The 22,829-nt window shown below is 38.4% G+C and overlaps 1 protein-coding gene across 7 annotated transcripts in view; it reads right to left on the reverse strand.

The window, feature by feature from the left end:
• The window catches only part of ANK3 (ankyrin 3), a 288,028-nt gene that overhangs the window by 28,895 nt on the left and 236,304 nt on the right, over positions 1–22,829 (reverse strand). For 4 of the 7 annotated variants that reach the window (XM_074958836.1, XM_074958835.1, XM_074958834.1 and 1 more), the window contains 7 exons: positions 22,442–22,670; positions 20,887–21,012; positions 19,766–19,888; positions 17,407–17,488; positions 4,506–4,580; positions 3,365–3,496; positions 1,567–1,710 (listed from right to left, as the gene is read on the reverse strand). In XM_074958836.1, the coding sequence (XP_074814937.1) occupies positions 1,567–1,710; positions 3,365–3,496; positions 4,506–4,580; positions 17,407–17,488; positions 19,766–19,888; positions 20,887–21,012; positions 22,442–22,670 (911 nt within the window). Of the gene's footprint in view, positions 1–1,566; positions 1,711–3,364; positions 3,497–4,505; positions 4,581–5,193; positions 12,934–17,406; positions 17,489–19,283; positions 19,311–19,765; positions 19,889–20,886; positions 21,013–22,441; positions 22,671–22,829 lie in introns of all 7 variants that reach the window. The other 3 variants (XM_074958832.1, XM_074958833.1, XM_074958837.1) reach the window with 3 other exon arrangements.

Here is a 22,829-nt window from a genome sequence, read left to right on the forward strand (position 1 = left end):
AAAAGATAAGTAATGAAGACATGGGAAAAATCATTCTCAAGGATTAGACTGAATACACACAAATGAATGACAATGAAATGTAAATTTACACTCCAGTAAACAAATATTAGGCTGAATATCCTAGGAAAGGAAGACATGTTTGGGGGTTAAGTTCACATTGTGGTGCCTGTTGAGGGAGGTGTATCAACAGGATTTTTTCTGTATCAGCTGAGAGAAAGGTAAAGAGCGGTCTGGTCTTGGTGAGGAAAGGAAATTTGAGGAAGGTGAGGAGAAGAGAAGAGGAGAGACAGAAAGTAACTGTGGAGAAGCACATTTTCTTTATAAAAACACTGCTGCTACGATTAAAAGGCACAAGCAACATTTCAAGAGGAACTTTCTTAAAATGTAAACAGAAAATTATTCCTGCAATGCAATGATTCAATGAAAAATGCTGCTGCTTAATAATGGAGCACATTAAACTTATATAGTCTAATGATCAGAAAATCCCAGTGTAATGCAGGAAGAAGATTAAGACCAATACACATTTGAAGAAAATATATACAAAAGAGGATGTTTTGTACATAAGACTTGAATTGTATATAAGATTTTAAGATTGACAGGGTTTTAAATCAGAGATTAGGTGACCAGTGCCACCAGTGTATCTTAAAGGTAATTTCAAAAAAGAAATAGCAGTAATTAGTGGCTCCACAGGACAAATACAAAGTATACGTTTGCTTATTGCTATTCTGTTGTATAATCAGAACACCATTTGTCCTGCAATTCTTGACTTACAATATCTGGCTCAAAATTAACCCAAATTACTCTATAATTATCTTGTATAGTTGTAGGGTGAAAACTATTACAAGTTTCCACTTATGTAAAATTGATATTTTCTCATGAAAAAATTTTATATTGCCATTTTATATCTGGAAAATGAAGGTTTAATTTCTGAAAGTCCTCAAGTATAAATTATGAATAAATTCATTTTTCTCAAAGCTGCATATCAGTAAATTGCAAATTATTTTAGTGCACATGCCATTACTAACCACTCATTTATTTTTAGGAGAAGATTTCCTAATGCCTAATGTATGGAGATGAGACTGAAAGATACCTTTTTTCCTGGTAGTGTGGGGGACAGTATACCACCATCTACATTACAAATAATTTTTAATGCATGAGCAACTGTCTAAGTGTATGATTTTTCATTTGACAATTGAAATTGAAAAACACTGAAGTGCCTGATCAATCTACATTGAAATTAGTGGGAACAACTTTTTTCATGTGTATATTTTCAGGATTGGACCTTTACCTTTTGAGACACAAGCTGACATAAAATGAAAGTTGAAAATACTATACAAATGTGTATTAGAGTTTTGCATTTCATATTGCATTTATGAACTTTTAAAAAACAAAGCAATTCTAAGTACCATAATTGTGATTTTGAAGAGAGAAAAAAAAACTTTAAAATGAAAAGAAATTAATTAGTCCTTCACAATTTACTGTCTTTTGAGAAAAGGTCTGTTTATAATATTTTTCTGTATTATTGGACATATTACTGAAATAAATATGTGCACATAATTCAATTACCATCAACGGGATCATGAAAAACGTTATTTTCATCTGCAAAACTTCTGGTGCCTGAAATGTTTCCATAATCAAATATTGGTCCTTCCAACAGGGTCACAATATCTATTCGGTTAATTTTTGTCAATACAGAGGTTAAGGCATCAGCTGGAAAATATAATAAGTAACATCAGAAAAAAAATTCAGTTATCTTTGAGCTATGTAATTGTTTATCTCAGTCTCAATCATACTGGATTAATTAAAACATGCTGAGACATATGTTTCACCTTAGTGCTTTTGTTTGGTTCTGGAAAGTTATATTTATTAGCTTGTCTAAAATCATTCTGTGGCATATTTATATGAGGCATACAATGTCTAGTATGATTCTCTTTCACAAGGTAATTACACTGTTTTTGATGCCATCATTAGAAGCAACATGACTGAGACCAGAGGGTTCCTAAAGAATATATTTCCTCACTATTAGAACAAAATATCCTTCCACTAAGGATGCCATGGTAGACTTTGGAACAACAGGTGACTGAACATAGGGCTAATGATCAATAAATGGGATGTGTGGTTTTGCTGTAGCCATGTCAGTACCATTGTATTAGAGAGACAGGGTGGGTGAGGTAATCATATCCTTTATTTAGACCAACTTCTGTTGGTGAGAGAGACAAGCTTTTGGAAGAACTCTGGGTAGCTTGAAAGCCTGTCTCTCTCACCAACAGAAGCTGGTCCAGTAAAAGATATTACCTCACCCACACCGTCTCTCTAATAAATGTGATGGTATTTAGATGTGGAGAAATCTTGTTGGGCAGATGGTATTTCTGCAAATGACCCTAAGGTATGGATCCCTTTCACATTCATCCTTACATTTCAGACTTTTATTTCTGTTAAATTATTAGATATGCCCCCTAAAGATCTAGGGACAGAAAGGGTCCTCTCCCCTTCCCAGGCAGAGAAGGATCTGAACAAAGTGAAATCAGTGCAGCTCAGCTGAAACAGGGATGGGGCTGGTGGGGAAGTCCATACAGTGCATCTGCATCTTTTGCAGGGGACTAGGGGTGATGATAGAGCATGGCTGGTGGAATCACAACTCTCCAGACTCACTGGCCAAACCCATACATCGTGCGGGAGGGGGAGGGCTCAGCGTGTATAATGGCTGCAATAATGGCAACAGGGTGGTTCAGCATCCCCTCTGCAACCTCTTACAGGGGATTCTGTCGTGCTGACACACGCAGCCCACCCCAGGGTACAGGCTGAGTACTTATAAACTGTACACATTTGTCAGTGGTTTTAGTGACAAAACTAGTGAAAAAGGACAGTTGAAAACTTGAAGAAAAATTATCCTCAATTATCCTCATTCCTTTATATATGCCTGGAGAATAACAGGCATTCAGAAGACGGATCAGGCCAGTGACACATATTGGAGCTGATTGGGAGAGCTAGGACGGAGATTTAACTGAGCTAAACCAGGAATGTATGAGTTGGAAGATGGTAGAGGACACTACTGTCCTACTATGAAGGCCAAGAAATGAAGGTTTACCCTCTCTCTTCTCTTCCAGTATGCAACGATTCAAATGAAGCAACTACATAAATAGATACGGTAATTACCAAGTGAATACATATTGTAATTTCTTTAACCCTGGTAAAAATAGCTAGAGCAGGAAATGTTATTTCATGAGTGCTACTTAGAAAAGCTTTATGATGTTTTCATATTCATGTCCAAATAATAAAGATGATGGGAACTACACTATTTAGAATATGGCAACATATGAAGTTGTGTATAATTTATAACCAACAATAACTGCTCTGAACTTACTTGTAGCATTTTTCCCATCTCTGGTAACCCATTTTTTTAATAACATGAAACTCTGAGCAATCAGAGAATTTGGGTTTTCTACACGGATTTGATTAATTTCATCCACAGAAAAATTCAGTTCTCTTGCCAGTTCTATAAAGCAAGAAAAAATATACCATTATCATCATGTCAGTCTTATCTTGTCAATTCTGTAAAAGTAACAGCTTTATTCGGTCACACAGATGAATTAATGTAAAAAAAAATCTGAAACATAGTTTATAATTAATTTATGAGATAATTTCAACCAGGGGTATTAAAATTTCACGGAAGGACATCATGCCATATCTTGTAATCCTATCCCTGGTAGGTATTATCATACCTGCATCAAGTACACACACTGCTGTAAGGTAAAAATTGTGAACAAAAATCTCTGCAGAGGTTACCTCATTGCTGTTGATTTTTAAAATCTTGTATCCTATATATGCTTGATATCCAGATTATTACATATCTCTCTTCATCTACACTATAATCACTGATACACGGTGACACGGTACAACAAGCTGAGTTTATGATACAAGTTGATTTGCATTGCTGTACGGTGTAGAACTGCAGGACTTCTACAATTACTGTTATGGGCCTTATTCTCAGAGATGCTGAACACCTGTAAGTGTTGCTGAAGCCATTGGGAGCTTGTGGTGCTCAGTGCTTTGGAAAATCAGGACACAGGACAACAGGAAATGCCATATTACACCAGATGAGTGTCCAGCCAGCAGGTTCTCAACCCTCTCAACCCATTTGTGCCAACTATTCCCAGAACAAGATTTAAAGAGAAGAAATTTTTTTCACCATTTTAAATAAAAGTGTTTGTTTATTTACTGATCAATGACAAGACAATTCTACCATTAGCATTTCCTGCGAGGTTTCTTCTTTTAACTGAGAATCTATTGAAATGTTTAATAATTTACAACAAACTGATACGGACTCCACTTTTGGGAGTTGGAGAGCACCGCCGACAATGTGCACAGAACCCTCAATTCTGAGTGACTTCTATGGGAACTGAATATGGTCAAGTCGATAAAGAACTTGTGGTACCCGACTATAAAAGATGATCTGCAAAAATAACTGCTAAGTTCAATTTCAGTCTGACAGCATAAAAACGTACCTGTCCAGCTAAGTCCCAGATGATCAGCTACAATTGCCATCCTTATGTCTGTTCGTTCACACGGACTCTGTGGACCTGTGATTTACAATTTCTTGATTAAAAAGATTTTGTAAAGAAACCTACAACACTGGACAATAGTTTATAATATTTTAATTTTACCAAGTTGCTGGTGTTCAGATTGTATACTAAAATGATTGTGTCTTAATAACCTACAAAATAATTTCTTTGTCACAGCTTTTATATTTTCACCTGTCTAAAGTCAAATGTCAAACTACATGATGTTGTAGTATGAGACCAAACATGCTGACGTTCTAGCTACTGGACTATACACAAATTTTTCTATTACTGGTGAAAAACACCAGGGTGGGATTAACATCTATTTTCTCTACTTTGACAGAATGAAATTTGCTGTCACAAAATAAATCTTTCAAAGTCCTGAGTTACATCAATGTCTTCGGCATGCTTCACTAGCTGTCTACAATATAGAATTTGTTTAAAGGAAGAAAGAAGAGTATAAGACAGCACATACAGATGACAATGACAGAATGAGAACTACAGAAAGTCACTCCACAGGCAATCACAACAGTTCATGCACTAGGATCAACAAGTTGAAAGTTTTACAAACTAGGCTTGATCTCCACGAGGTGAGCCATGAGAGCTCCAGAAACCTGACTGCCTTCATTCTCACCAGTCCTCTTACTTCTCCTCCTCTCACTGTCGACCTTTTCAATCTTTGATTTTAAAGATGCTGCCTCTGTTCTCATATCTCTAGCAGACTTCGATGTAATGGAAGGCTGGTAAACTTGAGTAGCTTCTGATGATGTATTTCTTGATGAACTGTCTTCTTCATCATCAGACACCTCTGACTGCATCTTTTTCTCTTCATCAGATAGACGATCCACAAGCTTTAATGTCTCACCACTAATTCCCTTAAAATATTCAATAGAATGTTTACATACCTCCCTAAGCTGATTTTTCCTTACTTTCACTGTTGTCACTGTGATGGAGGTAGACCTTACCTTTACTGGTAATTTGGAAGGAAGCTGTTTGATTTTTCCTTTCTCTAACTGCTCTTGCTTTTGCATTGTTGGTGTTTTTCTAGATATAGCTAGATTTTTTCTGGGTGTATTTTTTATTGGAATCTTAGATTTTACTTCTAGACATGGAGAAGAATTATTTTGTTTTATTTTGTCGGGTTTACTAGCCTGTCTCACTTTACTCGCTGTACTTTTTTGGACATTATTTTGTGGGACGACTTCTTTTACTGAATTGGCCTTTATGGGAAGTTTTGATTTTGCTCTACTCCCTATCAACTCCCTTGACCTTTGCTGCTGTCCTTGTACTTTTTGCTTATCTGTTATTCTGTGTCCTTGTGTTGCCCCTGTCCCTTTTCCTGAAGTGCTTTTCATTTGGTTAGCTTTCTGTATGGAACACTTGGATTCACAATGTTCTTTTAGCTCTACATTACAGGTATTATTATTTGTATGGCTAGCAGATGAATCCAAATTGTTGTTGTTATTAAAATTATCTTTTTGAAAATCAAGTTTTTCTTTTTGCCTACAGCTTCTCTCACTAGTAGCTGAACTTGTAATCACTACTACATTTTCATTTTCTAATCCCTGACCGCTGGGCATCGCAGCTTCTATCTTATCTGTCACTTCTCCAGGGCCATCTTTCTTCAGAGTCATCGTGGAAGCAGAAATTCCCATTTTAATAGGTGTGCGCAATTTGGGATCAACTTTAGAAGTGTTAACAGTTGTCGATGATTTCTCCAGAGAGTTACTACCAAGTGTGGCTTCCATACAATCTCCACTGGCCTGGATGATGGGCTTATGTTCAACTGCTGTTGTTTCTACTTGTCTCTCTAAGTTTGTTTCTACAATGCTGTCCCCTGACTGTGGCTGTGTGATGGCAGTTACTGTACTTTTATCCCCTTCCCCCTTGTCCCCTGACTTCCCTTCAGAAGTATGCTCACCAATCTGAAAAAATTGGAGTCTTTCTTCAACAAAATCCCTCTTGCTCATGTCAATTGCACCACTGCGAGTCATCTCAAACATCTTCCCTTCATGAAATGGGAAGGGGTTGGGCTCACTAGTTGGAGTACTTTCATCCGTTGGAGTTCTGGCTGGAGTTGTATCAGGTGTCGTTGCTTGCGATCTGTCTTCTACTGCCAGACCAAATGGCTTAGCCTCATCATCCCTTGATTTAGTTTCAAATACTTCATCATCTCCTCGATTACTGGACCATGGATCAAAATCTAGACTTTTGGTAGCTACTGTTTTAAAAGGTGTTGCAAATTCTTCATCTACTTTGTAACTGAAATACGAATCAGGAAACACAGTTCTGTCAGGGTGTCTGCCTTCCAAGGTGAAAAACTGTGCACCTGACTTCTGCTCAGTCTTATCTGCATTCTTTTCAGAACCTGGACCTTTTGAAAGTGCCTTGTCTTCTTCAGCGCCTATCTTTCCTTCCTCCTCAATAACTTCCAGCTTACTTTGGCTAAAGCAACGATCAGTCTGTTTTAAAATGCCCTCTGTAGTCCATATATCCTTTTTGGTTTCTACTGCTGGAACTGCAAGTTTAGAATCACTCTCAGTTAAACCATCGTCTTCATCTTGTAAATCATAACCGTCGAGAGAGTCAATTTCAGTTGCATCTGTATCATGAGAGAATTCTGCAGTGGTTGCTATGGAACACTCGGTGATAGACTGGTCATTAGTCCCATTTTGTGCTATGTCATTCTGGGGTGACTCAAGACCAATGTCAAACTCATTAGGTTTTCCAGAACCGGGATCCCCTAACTCTTTCTGGTTCTGACTCTTGTCAGAAACTTTGGGTTTTGAGACTTCTTTCTGGTCATCTTCAACTTCTTTTAACTTAAAAGTATACTTTTTTAATGGAACTGGTTGATAGAGTGATTCATCATCACTAGAGTCACTGACATCTGCTCCCGGTGGCACGGGGGAAGGTGGCTGTACTCTTATGACTGGTTCAGCCAGTTGACATTTGTCATATTCCTCTTGCAGATTTACTTCTATCATCTCCATTTCACTCTCAGGGGAATAACGATGATTCTTTTCTGAATCAGATTGATCTGCATCTAGTGGTGGAGGAGGTGGGAATTCAATGTAGGCAACTCTGTTACTTTTGGGTCTTTTGTTAGAATCTTTGTTTATATTATTAGGCAATATTTTGTCAATTTTTGGTGCTTCCACTGCTATGTGTTTTACAGAGGTTGACTTAGCCTCTGCTTCCTCTTCTGATTCCTCAGAAACCTCAGGTATGGGACTGGGCTTGCCTGGTATATAAGCTATTAGTGAGTCGGGTGTTTTAGAGGTAAACTCATAACTCACTTCCTCTGAGCTGGGTGTTTCTGGTGTTAAAGGGCTTTTCCCAGAGCTATCTATAAAGGATACTTGTTCTAGTGTGTCATCTTCTGGACTACCTTGTGGAGAAGGCGGTTGTTTTTGCTGTCTAGCTGTATAAAATGTCCCCCTAGTCTCTTGTACTGTCTTACTTTCCTGACTTACAAATTTTTTTACATTTCCTTGTTGCACCTCCTTTTCATACTGCTTTCCTACTTGAACAAAACTGACATAAACTGGCAAAGTCTTTATCTCTTTCACTCCCTCACTATTTACTAAAGGTGCAACTTTATCCAAGTAATCAAGGGGACTAGGGTCAAATACCTCACTTGAAGGAGATTCCTTTCCAGGACTAACGTCTAAAGAATCAGGTGATTTGCTAGGGGATATTTCAGTTTCCTCCACAGGAGGACTTAACACTATGGAACCTTGTTGCTTGGTAACTTTAGTGACTTTTGAATGCTTTATTTTTTCATCTTCTACATAATCAAATTCTCTCTGAACTTGCTCCTTAATCATAGTTGACCGGGACACTTTAGCTGACAGTTCATATGCTGCTTTTTTTGACTGATCATAAACACTATCAAGAATGGTAGGAGATGAAATTCTTTTCTCCTCAGAAATTCTGACTGGAATGTGGGACACAGTCAATTCCTTTCTTTTTGAAGTTTTATCTGTCATTTCATTGGTGTATTCCCCTTCTCTGACAACAAACTCTCTGTATAGAACCTTTTTTGATGGAGATTTTACAGTCATTTCCTTCATCTCCTTTGAATGGGATCCATGTGTTGGCAATTTGTGTTCACACTCTGTCACAGTGATAAATTCACTCTTTTTGTTAGTTTTAGTCTCAGCATAGTCAACATGGTTTTCTTTCACCATATCTTGAACAAGTACATGGGAAAGCTTTTCTTTTTGTGCTTTATGGTTAGAAGCTCCAGGACTTTCCCATGTTCGATAGATTTTTTTGTCCCAATGTCCCTTAGCTGGTAAGTCTGAGCTATATGCCAAGTCTTTAGCTTGCTGTTCAGAAGTATATTCTAGCAGACTTTTACTTGATGTTTCAGTGCTCTGTTCCTGTACCTCTGAAGCACAAATGTCTTCTATAACTTTTCCTTTACCTTGGACATTATCTTCTTTCAATTTCATAGTAGTAAATTCTTTTTGCAATGATATATTTCCTTCTGTCAGATCTATTTGCTTTGGGTGCTTTTCTCTTGCATAAAACTGATACACTGGTAGTTTGCTTTCTTGTAATTTCTTTACTGGAATTTTGGATTGACTATCTTCCTTTTTTTCTTCTTGAGATAGATCTTTAGTCCTTGGACTTATACTTTGTTCAAATTTAAGTTTAATGGAATTAAGCTTGGATTGTTTTAGCTGAAATCCAGTCTGTGAAGCTTCAGTTGTTTTATCCTGCGGAGCATTTCCTTTGTGTTCCATAGTTTGTTTACAGTCCCCTGTTTGTTGAGCAAGAATCCTTCTTTCAGGACTGCTGGGCAAACTTGCTGCTTTTCTTTCATCGGCTTTTGGAGAACACTTTCCATCATGCCCATACTGCTGTACTTTACTCCAGTCATCACTCAATGTCACTATTTCAGTGAGCAGTACTTTTTCAGGGCTGCTGCTGGCAGAGCTATGACTAGAATGCATTTCTTTGCCATTTTTTTTATGTTGCTTTTTCTCTGGAGATTGTAGCTCATCATTCAACTTTTCTGTTTTGTCCCGAAAAAACTGTGATACTTCAGTCAGTTTTTCTTCCGCCTCCTTAACAGTCCTGTCCACCCTGTCTTCATACATCATCTTTTCTCTACCTCTGTCTAATCTGTCCTCAGTAAAGCGCATCCACATGGCATGTTTTGGACTACTAACATCTCCAGTGTAGTGTAACACTGTCACTTTATCATAATGATCATCTTTAGACATTTTACCTACACCATTTTCGGACACATCTTTATAGATTTTGGAAAGAATTTCTTTTTTGGGGGCAGTGGCTACTTTTTCTCTGCATTGTTTATCAGACCCCTGTAACTCTGAACTAAGGGGTAGAGCATGGTCAGTAACTGACTCCTCAGTATCAGAATGAGACACATCTAGCTTTTCTGAAAGAAGCATTTTCTCAGCAAACCTGTAAGACTCCCCTCTTAATTCTGACAACTCATCATCATGGTATTCTATTGAGTGTTGACTCAAAAGCTTCAGTGTTTTGTAAGAGTCATCAGACAGGAGTTGAGCAGAACTAGGGCGACTGTCTTCTTCCTGAGACACAGGAGTGTTTACTCTAGAAGATTCCAGATAAGAAGGAAGTGACTCTTCAGCTGTTAGCTCTTCTTCTTCTTGCTGACCTTGTTCATCAGAACAAGGAAAAGTATCATGTTTTTCCAAACCTTTTAAGTTAATATCTCCCCGAGGTAAGTCTTTCTGATATACATACATTTCTTTTTCTGGATGCTTTTTTGTTTCTCTAATAATGACTTCAGTAGGTTCAGCTTGATTACCTTTTTCAATATGGACCTCTATTATACGCTCCAGTTTGGGTTTCATTTTGCTGTCCTTCTCTGCATGTTGTGGTGAAGTTTCAGCAGACTTGCTAACATCTGATGTTACTGACGATTTATGTTCAAACAGACCTGCCAGTTCTTTGGAAGGGTCACGTCCTGATTGAAAGGCTTTCATTATGTCATGAACAGACATTGTTTCCTCAATTCTTTCCGAGGTACTTTCAGTGCATGGAGGTTTATGATAAACCATTCTAGTAGTAGTAGTGATGTGAGTTTCTTCTTTCACCCGGACACCTTTGCTGAGAACACACTTGTGGTCATCTTCTTCACTGCTGCTGGTTTGCATTTGAAATGCTTTAACCTTTTCTTTAATAGACCCAGTGGGTTTTTGTTCCAACTCCATTAAAGTAAGTGCAGGTTTCAATGAAGGTAGCTCCTCTGTTTGCTGCTCTGGAATCTCTTCTGATGATGGTTCATAGCTGCGGATAACATGAACTACTTCAGTTCTTGTTTCTGTAATAACAGGAGGGATGGGTACGTCATGGAAAAGTGGTTTTGGCCCTGTGCTTTCAGCACTTTGTGGGGCTGAAGGCGTTTTTTCACTTCTTGTTTCAAAGCCACTGTCAGACAAAGGACTTTTATCTTGGTCATGTTGAGAAAAATCATCTGGAGATTCTAAAATAGTATCTGTTCCAAAAAAGGAATCTGCAATTTTACATAATTCTTTTTCTGAAGTAGAAGGCCTCATGGAGGCTGGAGGCATTTTAAGTTTATGTTCCTGTAAAGCAATCACTGGTTTTAAAATGCGTTTTTGTCTCTCTTCATCTTTTTTCCCCTCTTCAAACTTGTACTTTATGTTTGCCAATGAACTACTACCAATATCATTTGTTAAATAATCAATAACTTTTGCCAAATTGTAATCCTTTTCAGATGCGGCTTTAGCTTTAATTTGCCCTTTTTCTGGAACAGGATGGCACGTTATAGCCTGCTGTCTTGCTTCATCAATCTCCTCTGTACTGAACTCTACCCATTCATCTTCAGATAAGTGTCCTTTATCGCTTTTTGACACTCTGGTCGACTCTTTATTTTCTAAACACACATCTTTTTTCAGTATCTCGCTAACTTTTACCAAGTCTTCTTTTACTTTCTCAACAATTTTAAAAGGTTCTTCATCATCAATTCTACCCTCTTTTGTTAGTTCAGGTTGGAATGGCTTGTCCTCCGTTACATCTGTCTGCAATATTGCAGTCATCCTGATTAGGTCCTCTTTCATTTCAGCAACATCTTTCAATATCTCCTGGCTGGAGGATAACGAAGATGGTGTAGACAATTTAAGAGCAGAAGGTGCTAAAAACAAGGATGATTTCATAGGAGATGAAGTCCGATTAAAGTGAGGCTGTGTACGTGTCTCTGTAGTCAATGTTTTACTAGGTGATAGTAATGCAGCTGCTGATTTTGTAAGTGAAGACTCTGGAAGCTTCTTTAATGCTGGCTCAGATAAAACATTGACTAGAGAATATACTGGCACTGTTATTGTTGATGAAGTTACTGATGAGGTAGTTGCAGATATTGACCCAAAAGATGTATATAGTGCACCTGCAGAAGGAGTTCTTATTGACTGAAAAGCAGATGGTGTTGAAGACACAAATGCCCTGAGTGGAGAAAATGGCATTGTAGTAGTGGTCGGAAATACTTTCTCAACTGTATCAGTGGCTAGATTAGCAGCACAACCTGCAGAATTTGTAGCTGCAGAGATCTTGTCTTGAAACATAGCTGCAGTTTTGGATCCAGTTATTACATTGGCAGAGGATGGATATTTCAGAGGTGACACGGATCCATTAACCAATGCTACATCTGTAGGCCCAGGTGTATGTTTCACAGGTGATGGGAGAGATGAAGTCATCATGACTTTAGATGGTGAAACAGCATCAACTGCTGACTTAGCAGGAGAAACCACTGACTTTAAAGGTGAAGTTAAAAGTGGTGATGCTGATGTGATGATAGACTTAAATGGCAAACTTGAAGAATACATGTTAATGTTCGATTTGGGGGATGCTGGAGGTGTCATGGTGATGGATGATCTCTCCAAAAGAGACCCTGCTGTAGTCACTGGAGATGTCCGAGAAGCAAATGTTGACGTGGATGCCATCCCTTTTAAATTACTGGCTTCTGTTACTGCAGGAGCTCTGACAAAAGAACCAGAAGAAACTTGGATATTATATGGAGGCTGTGATACAACGGTTTTTATTGGTGAAGAGATTGTCCGAAATGATCTAATTGGAGATGCTACGTCATTAACAGATTTAACTGAAGAGGTAGTAGAAGCTCCTAACGTGGATTTGATTGGAGAAGCAGAAGAAACAGACCATATTGATTTTAATGGGGAAGCTGTAGGAGTATTGGAGGAAGAGCTTGATAGGGAGGTGAAGCCTGATTTGGTTTGTCCAGGCACTGTAATTGGAGCTGTTGTCCATGACTGATATGGTCTTGTTGAAAAGAATGGCTTGTATGAATAAGTAGCAGGTAGGGATCTTGTTGCTCCTGCGCTCCGTTCAACTGTTTCTTAAAGTTTAAAATCAAAATCAAACGTAAAATCAACAAAAATGATTGAAAAACAGAGAGACCAGAGAAGAAAATTGGTCAGTAAACGTTGTAATATTACAAAGAGCAAGTACAATTTTTTGTATGAATCAGAATGAAATAGGCAAAAAGAACAATTAAAAAGGAAAAAAAGAGGAATGAGTCATATAATTACGACTGATCCAAAATAAAAAGCAACATGAAATGAAAGACACTAAGCACATTGCAACCAAGTCCGCAAACAATGGAAAACAGAAAACACAAAAAGAGGAATCCATAATGGTAAAAATAATAACCACAGCCAAAATTCTTCTCTTACTTCCTTATTGACTTTCTGATGTGCTAGTTTTGAAATATTAATCTCAGTTCCATTTTGCCTGTACAGGTACGTCTTAGCTTTGTGCAACTATTACAATTATCCTTTTAGTAATTTCTATTGTTGTATCCTTAGTTGTATCATTAAACAACATATATTGTACCTATATAAAACAATATAAACTTGTGTAGAATGACATTAAATAGCTAAAATCCTTTTTGAAAACCACTCAGAACTATTTCATGCAGAACCCAAAATACCTTTAAGTGACAGGCAATTGATGTGCAAACTGTGAAGCAACTGGAATAAATTCAAATCTTTATCTATCCATGCACAATTCGTATATGCTTCACGCTCACAAAGCCAATAAGAGCAAGAACTTTTCTGAGTCAAGGGTTAAAAAAATAAATAGGAACCTTTTGCATTTTTTCATGCGATATTCCTTTTGTTTGGTCAAACTAAAGTAAAACTTTAAATGAAATGATTTAAGAAGCATTTGTCATACATGAAAAATGGAAAATATGATTTATGATAAACGTGAGCAAGCAAAGCAACTCAAACACTTTACTCATGCATAGTACACCATGTCAAAACAAGCAAATGAAGTAATACATTTTATATGCTGTATTATGCACAACATGTAAATAAATATTTTCATAAGAGGCATTTAAAAGAAGAGTACACTTTTTCTACAAGATGTAGTGTCTTGCTCCTTTTGAGGAGATTTCTTGTATCAGCTCAAAGAAAGACCTGTTCAACTTTACATTTCTCAAAAGATAACATTAGATAAGTACTGGAAGAACAATATAGTAGGTAGAGATGATCTGGCCAAGACAAATCTGTTAACTATGAGCATCCCCAAAAAGGCTCAACATATTCACAGGCATCGCAAACCAAATCAGTAGGGCCAGTCAGATTTTGAAGTCGCTGGAGGTACCAATCCAGAAGGCAGTATTTCTGGGAATGACATTACAGCTTCCATATCCTCGGATACAGCAATGACATTCAGAGAGTTCTTCCACAAATAAGTAAAATAACTTTTAGGCAAAATTTCTTTACTTGGTTTCTTTACTACCTATTCCGCACACCTTTGTCTGAAGTTATGCTGATAATTTATCAAAGCTGTTTGGTCTATCTTCTAGCTAGACAGTAATTCACAGTGAAAGAAACAAAATAAGACTAACGTTAAGTTACTGAAGTTATGTCACACAAGCTTATCTAAAAAGATGTTCATCACGCCATAGGCCCATATGCTGTAATGGGAAAACGTGGTGGGCCTACAAATACCAAGCGGAGGCGTACAGATGCATTGACTAGGTAACGCTATTGTAGTATTTGAACATTTAGGTTGAAAAGAGCTTGAATGCTGGGCATATTGGCACAGTCTATTCCAAAAGACAGCCATTACAAGTATACTGGTATAAATCATTTTAAAACTAAAGTCTGACCACTCTTTACTCTCTCATTTCCCCTCTCTGAAAAACTTCATTAAATAAATTTTACCACAGTGATTTATTAGGAGTAGCTGCCAAGATTCAAAAGCAGTCACAAATCCAAAAAATAAGAAGCCAAAACAATAGTGAAGGGTAGTAACGAAATAAAAATAATTTGCTCTACACTAAAGTATCTGTAAATGCCACTAGACTCTTGGTATGTTGTATCATGACAGTCCTACCACTACAATGTAGTGAGACAATAAATCCAATAGCAGTCTCTCCTAATTGCAAATATTCTTTTCTCCATTACATCATGTATTCAGATATTTTAAAAATGCCTTGTCTGTACTCCGTATTATATTTGTGAAAAAGGACTGGGTCAGGAAGCAACCTCATCGACGAAGTTACCGGCACATGCAGTTTTGAGATAACTGTGTGGTCTAGAAAAAAATATGGCTTTTTTTACTGATTTTTAAAAAATAAAAAACTCAATTATGTCATTTCCTAAGTGGAATAGGATATTTTAGAGAGTGCAGTTGTTTTACATACCTGCACCTCCTGGGTACTGAATGAATTTGGCCTTTAGCCTCATGCCCCACTATGCACTTGACATGTGGAGATCTCTTACCTAATGCATGTCCTATTGTGTGTTATTCCCACTTCCTCACCTGCTACAGGTGAATGAAAATGGTGACTGAGCATATGTAAGTCTGCCCAACAGAACGATGCTCTATTCACAATTTACTTGAAACATATAGCCAGGCTAGTGACCAGATTGTAGTTCACTGGAGTGCTCACTATGCTGCCTGACACATCTGTATAGGGCAGAGCAGAGTCCCTTAGATCAGTGCTCTCCTCCCTGCCTTTAATACGAGTAGAACACCTCAGCAGTGAAATACCATTGTCCCTGTCACACAGACTCTGGCAGCAGGGGGGGAGAAAAAAAGGCCACTGAAATCCGTGGGAGTTCTGCTGTCAGCTTCACTGAAAGTAGGTGTAGGTCCAGACTGAATATCTTCTCTTTTTTCAGCAGTCAGAGAGAGGTGAGGAAAGGAGAAACTGGTGCTCCCCATATCTGAGCAGATGGGGAGAGGAGTAAAAGAGAGGGAGAACATCCCAAAGACAATATGAAAATGACCCACCCAAGTCCAAGGACAACACTTTGGTGGAAAGCCACTTCAAAGCCCTCTAGCAGCCACGGTGGATGGTTGCAAGGTTTAGTGTGCTGGGCCTATCGCCAGTCTGTTTTCCTTGGTGCCCTCTGGGAGTTCTTAATCTTAAATATCAGCTTCTAGCTATTAAGTTTTGTCTTCTCTGGTTATGTGACCTTATGGATTTCTGTCTGCTGACCAGTCTTGATTTTCGAGTTAAGACATGTTCTTTGGAGGTGAAAATGAAAAAGTGAAAAGAAAGCAAAACAAGAACAACTTTTTTCTTTCCACATTTCTGGGAAAACATACTTGAGTTAAAAGTCTGGAGCAGATCATCAACCATTCTACAAAGCAATTGGAAATGGAATATTAAAAGAATGAAGAGAGACTTTTATAGCTTGATTAAACCCTTCCTCCATTCTTGGATTACAACTTCATATGAGGTTCCCCCCCCCACCTCTTTTTGCAACTCTGATTTTACTTTTGCTAAATCAATATAAGATTGCTTTTAATTTAACACGGGGAACCAGCTGAAAAAGACGTATACAAGGTCCAAACTCATGCCAGACACCATGGCCAAACCTTTCCTCCTGTCTCTTAATTCCCAACAAATCTTTGATGATATCTCAGAGTCCACTATGAGGTCTCAGCTTGTCTGGTAGTCTCTTAAGGCCAGGTGCTGTCATCAGATCTTATATACTTCAGGTCTTCTCCTGTGTCTGAGAAGCACAATGCATTCTGGAGCACCTCAAAATCCCACAGAGCTCACAAGATCTTTAAACAGCAGCTCCCAGCAGGAATTACCAAACCTGATGAGATTTGTAAATGGATTTTATGAAATTATATTGAAGGGTCACTGAAGTTCAGGGAATGAGAAGTTTGACTGGCTGCTGGAGGAGAAGAGAAAACACAAGAATAACCACATTCTGATTGGGGAGGGAAGCAAAGGTTGTCAGATACATTATTGTACTTAAAGAGAGAAAAGGAAGCAGGGCCATGGGTCAGGTCAAGGACATGGGAGTAGAAGAGAAAGCTATGACTGAGTACAAGGAAAGGCTCCATGGAATATGAGGAAAAAATGGGGAGAGAGAGGAAGAAGCTATAAAATAGGAAGGAGCTCAAATAAACTGAATAAAAAGTCAAACATTTTATCTGAAAGGAACCTTCCAACCCCACTGAGTTTTGCCCATTACTATATCTAATGCATCACTGTGATACAGCTAGATTTCATTAATTAACATTTTGCAGGGAGGAGGCACAGACTGTCTTTTGGAAAATACTTTTCAATTCAGTTGCCCTTGCTCTGGCCAATAAATTATGTGGCTTTTTTATTATTATTTTTATGTACTTTAACTGGAGCATGCTGCTTACCAGTAAGGATTCTCCAAGCTCTCACAATGCAGAGGCTCACAGACCATCCAAAAGTTTAGCTATAAACAATTTTTCTATTAATTTTTTTCAAAGGACACTAAATGCAACATTTATAGAAAAAATGTCTCTTCTTATTAAAGTAGGGTATATATGGTATTAGTAGGTTTGTTATGGAACTCACTCATTCCAGGCTCAGTCAGATAGCTGTAGCGCTTACGTAAAGCAAGAGAGACAAAGCTTTGACGCCGGTCTGATTTCTCCGTCTGCAACAAAACACATTGCCACTTGGTACCTTTCAAATATTGTGAACAGCTTGATTATGATATCTCAGTACGGTGGGCTAGACCATACTCGGACTACACACCCACACAAGGGAATAAGAATCCACTCTTACAGCTTGATGAGGGTGCACAGGAGAAAGCAGGGCTACATGGTTGCATTTCCCCCTACATAGCAGGTGGTAGGCAATGGGCAAAGCCTTGGCTCCATTCCTGCTTGCTGGCCAGTGCAGCTAAACCATTTTTGTGGAGAGGAGTAATAATTAGCTGGTAATATAAACCAGCAGTAAATTACTAATCCTCTGGAGGAGGCACGAAAGCAGGGCAGGAATTGTAACTCAGAGGGATATGTCATCTCCCGGGTATACCTCTGAGGTGGTGCTGTGAACACAGTACATTTACTTCAGGGCACTGTCTAAAGTCACAGTCTAGCCCCATATTACCTAAATACTGTAAAATCCCATTATCTTTTAGTAATCTCTTCCATACTACTTAAAATGGCATGATTTATTTTTCTGTATTTTGGCTAGAAACAGAAGCATCAACATAAAAGACTACAGATACAGACATAAAACACTAATAAGAGTATAATTTAGGCTGATCAAATACCTCTCCCAACATTAATCTGTCTTGAAAGCACATAAACCACAATGTATGCTTGCTTTAAAGTGAGTACATTAAGGACAAAAAAGGCATGAAAGGGGATTTCTTTTAATATGCACAAAACACAGAGATGTATATTAGAAAGCAGAATACAATTGCTAACTAGGAAGTTGCATCATAAGTTACGGTGTCTAATGGCATAGCAGTTACTGTGCTATTTTTGCAGCTCTATTTATTCATATTAAAAGTCATTCACAGAAACCAGTTCATTTGATCATGTCTCCAAAAATATAGTTTGTTTGGAAAGAAAACTATTGAGAAACCTATAAAATAACTCACCAGGTACAAGTCAAATGAAAACCAAAAGATATGGTTATCTTTTTGATGTACTGACTCTTATTTGATTTTAGTCATCAGGTGGCTAATGCTATTTATCAGCAATCAGAAAGAGAGGGCTACACACAAGGAACTCTTATTCTAGTAATAAAATGGATACATATCTGATGTTTCTGTACTAGGTTTTCTATTTCTAGTGTCTTAAAACTCACTGTGTACCCCTTAGTGCATAAAATAAGGTTCATCTTCTGACCTGAGACAACTTAATTAAGATTACAAAAGAGAGATATTTTCTGTTAAAAACTGTGACAAGGTGTGGACTTTTAAGCTGTGGAGATCTGGAGCTTATTTGAAAATAGATATACTAAAATACTTAGAAATTACTCCTGGTTATTTTGCGTTTTTTTTTAAAAATAGGGGTTATTTTCAGGAATAAAAATACAATGGGCCAATGTTTAAAGGGTATACAGAAATACAGGTTAGGGAAATATTGAATGTTTATTAACACAAGAGCCCTAATTAATCCCTGGTGTATGTAATGCCACTGACTTCAGCTATATGAAGGATGAATTTGGCTTGTATATTATAAATTTCATAATTTACATTCTAAGCATAAAGTGAGCTGAAGTTCAGAATATTAGCATATACTGAGTTTAAATTTATAACATATGATCTTATTTCATCACATGCCTGCACTTTTATTTCTTGACAACAGAACATAGATGTGTAGTATATATTGTTAATATTCACTGCTATAATTAAAAGACACTTTTCTAGAACACATTTATCTTTCTGCACTAATTCTGAAGAAAATAAAAACAGAAGAGAGTGTTTATATTACCTCATCATCTTGATCTGACTCTGTTTCCTTTTGGTTCCAAGGTGCATTGCAGAGACAAGGAATATTATAATGGACAGCAGGGAAAAGAATATCAGGATATGAAAAGGACAAAGTTGGGAGCACAAAATGCAAGCTGATTTATAAGCCAAAGCAAATCCAAAATGTCAACATAAAAGAAAAAAAATCTTACATCAAGTGCAAATCAACACGACATTACTGAATGCATAAAATCTATGAACTACAAGCTGAAGCATGAGCTGTAAACAGAGGACCCGATCATAAAAATAATAGGAACTTGACACCACAGTAACAACAGACTTTAAAAGCTTTCTATATACAAAAAACTAATACAACATAAATTTTATAACAGCCTTAATCATATTACAAAGCATTCCCATTACTAGCATTTCATAGGGTTTATTACTAGCAAAAAAAGTTAAACTAAAAGTTAAACAAAACAAAAAGAGTGCTGGCAGAAATACCTTTTTGTGTGCTGGAAGAGTAATATTTAAGTTGCAAACAGCTGTTTGTGGCAGTCCTTTTGTAGTCTTTGGTTCTTTCAAAAATGATAAACGACCACAAGGCTCTTGGCTGGTGTCTCTAATCTAGAAAAATTTATCATACAATAGATTGACTTAATTGTTTGAAATGTATGTTTTTTGCATTACATTTAACATGGTCTATTTCCCCCACAAAGGGCATGTGAGAAGTCAAAGTCCCTGAGGGGACCTCTTCTCTCAAAAGGAGTATTGAGCGTGGCTCCCATTGGAGACCATCAGAATTAGTTTGGACAGCTAGAGAAAGCTGTTGCAGAGGAATAGGTGGTGTTCCCTTCCATCAGAAGCTAGTAACCACACCAGTTGAAGACCAAAGGAACTCAGCCAGAACCCAACTTGCAGCTTTTCATGGGGAAGAAAGTTGTAACTACAACTAGACTACTGGGCCGGCCTCGGGTTGTTGTTCCACTGCAAACAAGTTTCCAAAACTGTTTCCAGCACAGTGCAAAGCACCATGCTGAGTGGCATCACTCCAGGAGAAATACTCCTGTAGATAAACTGGATTGAGTTTTCAACCCATCTGCATTTCTCTCTGCCCAGTTTTGTATATGCAATGACTTGCACTCACAAAAGTGACCACGATTTTCATTTGCAACCACAAAATAGGTGATTACATATGCATAATGTGTGTGTGCACTCACTTTTTGGAAGCACTATCAACTGCACATGTAAAAACAAGAGGCTAGGGCTGAAAATCTGGATCATGTATTATCTCACTCTTGTCATTTGGGTAGATGATCTACCCCTTGAAATAATATACCTTGCAGCTAGAAGGCATATGAGAACAGGTCTAGTCTGAGGCATGGTTCTGGCAAAGGACTGTGAATCACAATAGCATGTATTCTGATCCCAGCTCTGACAGTGATTCCTTCTATGGCTTCATGCAAATCACTTATAAATTCTGTTCCAAATTACCTATCTGCTAAATTATAATAATACTTATGTACTTACTTCTCAGGGGCAGACTATTCATATTAGACAGAACCAATATTACTACATGAGGAAAACATTTTCTCAATTAAGAATTCTGTGGGGTTTATTTTTACCTTAATAGAGAATGGCAGTCTATTTTCCTTGAAAGCATAAAAATTAAAAACAAGCTGTTGTCCTCCTTTTGTCAAAGGGGCCAGATTTCCATAGCAATCGACATAAATGGGTTTTCCTTCCAGAACCTATCAAAGCAACAAGACAGAAACTGAAAGTGAGTAAAATCTATGATACATGCACAAACATATATCACCATTTCTTCCAACATCATAACTCCTCGTTTAGCTAGGAATGCATCAACTTAACACATGTTCAACACTGATCTAATACAACTGTACTGTGGTATGTATAATATGACATTATAAGTGTGGCTGATTAATTAAAACTATTTGTTAAACATTCTCATTGCTAAAGTTACTTTTGAAAAATATAGCTCCCATTCCATAGATACGGATATCTTTATAATTAGCTTCAGCATAGGATTCTCTGAGGGAAAAGTATATATTACACAATTTCTCACAAGAAATGCCCTTTGTCTCAAAAATCCCAAACAAACCAATCCAGAGTAACTCAGCTGTGTGCTAGAGATCTCTATGTGGACACGGAGGGAGGAATTTTAACCCACCAAGCTATGAAGCAGTAGTGCAGCTGCCATAGGAACAAGGGGGGGGGGGCGTGCTGCAGCACCCCCTGGCTTGAAGTGGTTTCCATTATATACAGTGTTTACAGTTTAGTTCAATGGCTCTCAGCACCCCCCGCTATAAAAATTGTTCCAGCACCCCTGGCAGCTGCTCTACAGAGTCCTTTGCATTACCTCCCCACTCCCAATAGGCAGAAGGACTGGAGGACCCTGTAAGGAGGACCCGTTTATCCTTCTTAGTGCACTTCCAAAGAGTTTCTTCACACAGCCTCACTGTCAGAGGTGAAAGTAAGCTGGTACGGTCCAGTACGGCATACCAGCAAGAGCTGGTACACAGCCGACGGTACTGGCAGGGGGCAGCTTCCACGGGCGGGCAATTTAAAAGGGCCCTTGGCTCCAGGCAGTAGCCAGAGCCCCTGGCCCTTTAAATCGCCACCAGAGCCCCGCTGCCGGAGCCCTGGTGTAGCAGCGGCAGCTGGGAGCCCCGGGGCACCGGTGGCGATTTAAAGGTCCCAGTACTCCCAGCTGCCACTACAGCAACCCCGGGCCCTTTAAATTGCCATCGGAGCCTCTGGGTAGCAGCTGGGAGTCCCGGGCCTTTTAAATCGCGCCAGAGCCCTGCTGCCAGAGCCCCCATGGTAGTGGTAGCTGCAGTGGCGGCCAGGAGCCCCGGGCCCTTTAAATCGCTGCCAATTTAAAGGGCCTGGGGATTTAAAGGCCCCACCCCTTCTGCCTGAGGCCCTGCCCTTTCCATCTGAGGGACACCCCAACCCCGCCCGCTCAGGACCCTGGACCTTAAGTTACTTTCACCCCTGCTCACTGTGGGCTTTCACGTAGCTGGCTTATAGTGGTTGTGGACTTCTTTTGTGATATCCTGGCACCCTGCCTACTCTTATAAAGTGGAACTAGAGCATAGACTCTCTACACCCCTGGAGGAAGGGAATGATCTGAGCTGCTGTTAATACGAAATATACCTCAATATCTTTACTTCTTGCAACTTCTTCAAAATTCTCTTGTTGCTCCAAAGTTTTGTCCACTTTATCATCAGTCATGCAGAAGCAACGCAAATTAGATTCCACAGGATCATTCATTTTGGCAAATATCACAAACTTAGCCATATAAGGAACACATATTAATTCCCGATAAAGTTGTGTGGCAAGGCCGACAGTTTCTAGTACCTGATGGCAGTCTGCAAGCCAAAATCTGAAAGAGAAAAGACAAAAGGAGTTTGTTTTACAAAACACTGGCCAAAACTTTATAAAGAAACTCTGTTGCATCAGCAAAGAATAAATGTGGTCTCTGCTAACGGTGACGGGGCAGAATGGAGATTACTTTTCAGGGGAGGCAAAGGGAAATCCTTGT

This window comes from Natator depressus, chromosome 7, assembly GCF_965152275.1.
Source record: "Natator depressus isolate rNatDep1 chromosome 7, rNatDep2.hap1, whole genome shotgun sequence".
NCBI classification, from domain to species: domain Eukaryota; kingdom Metazoa; phylum Chordata; order Testudines; family Cheloniidae; genus Natator; species Natator depressus.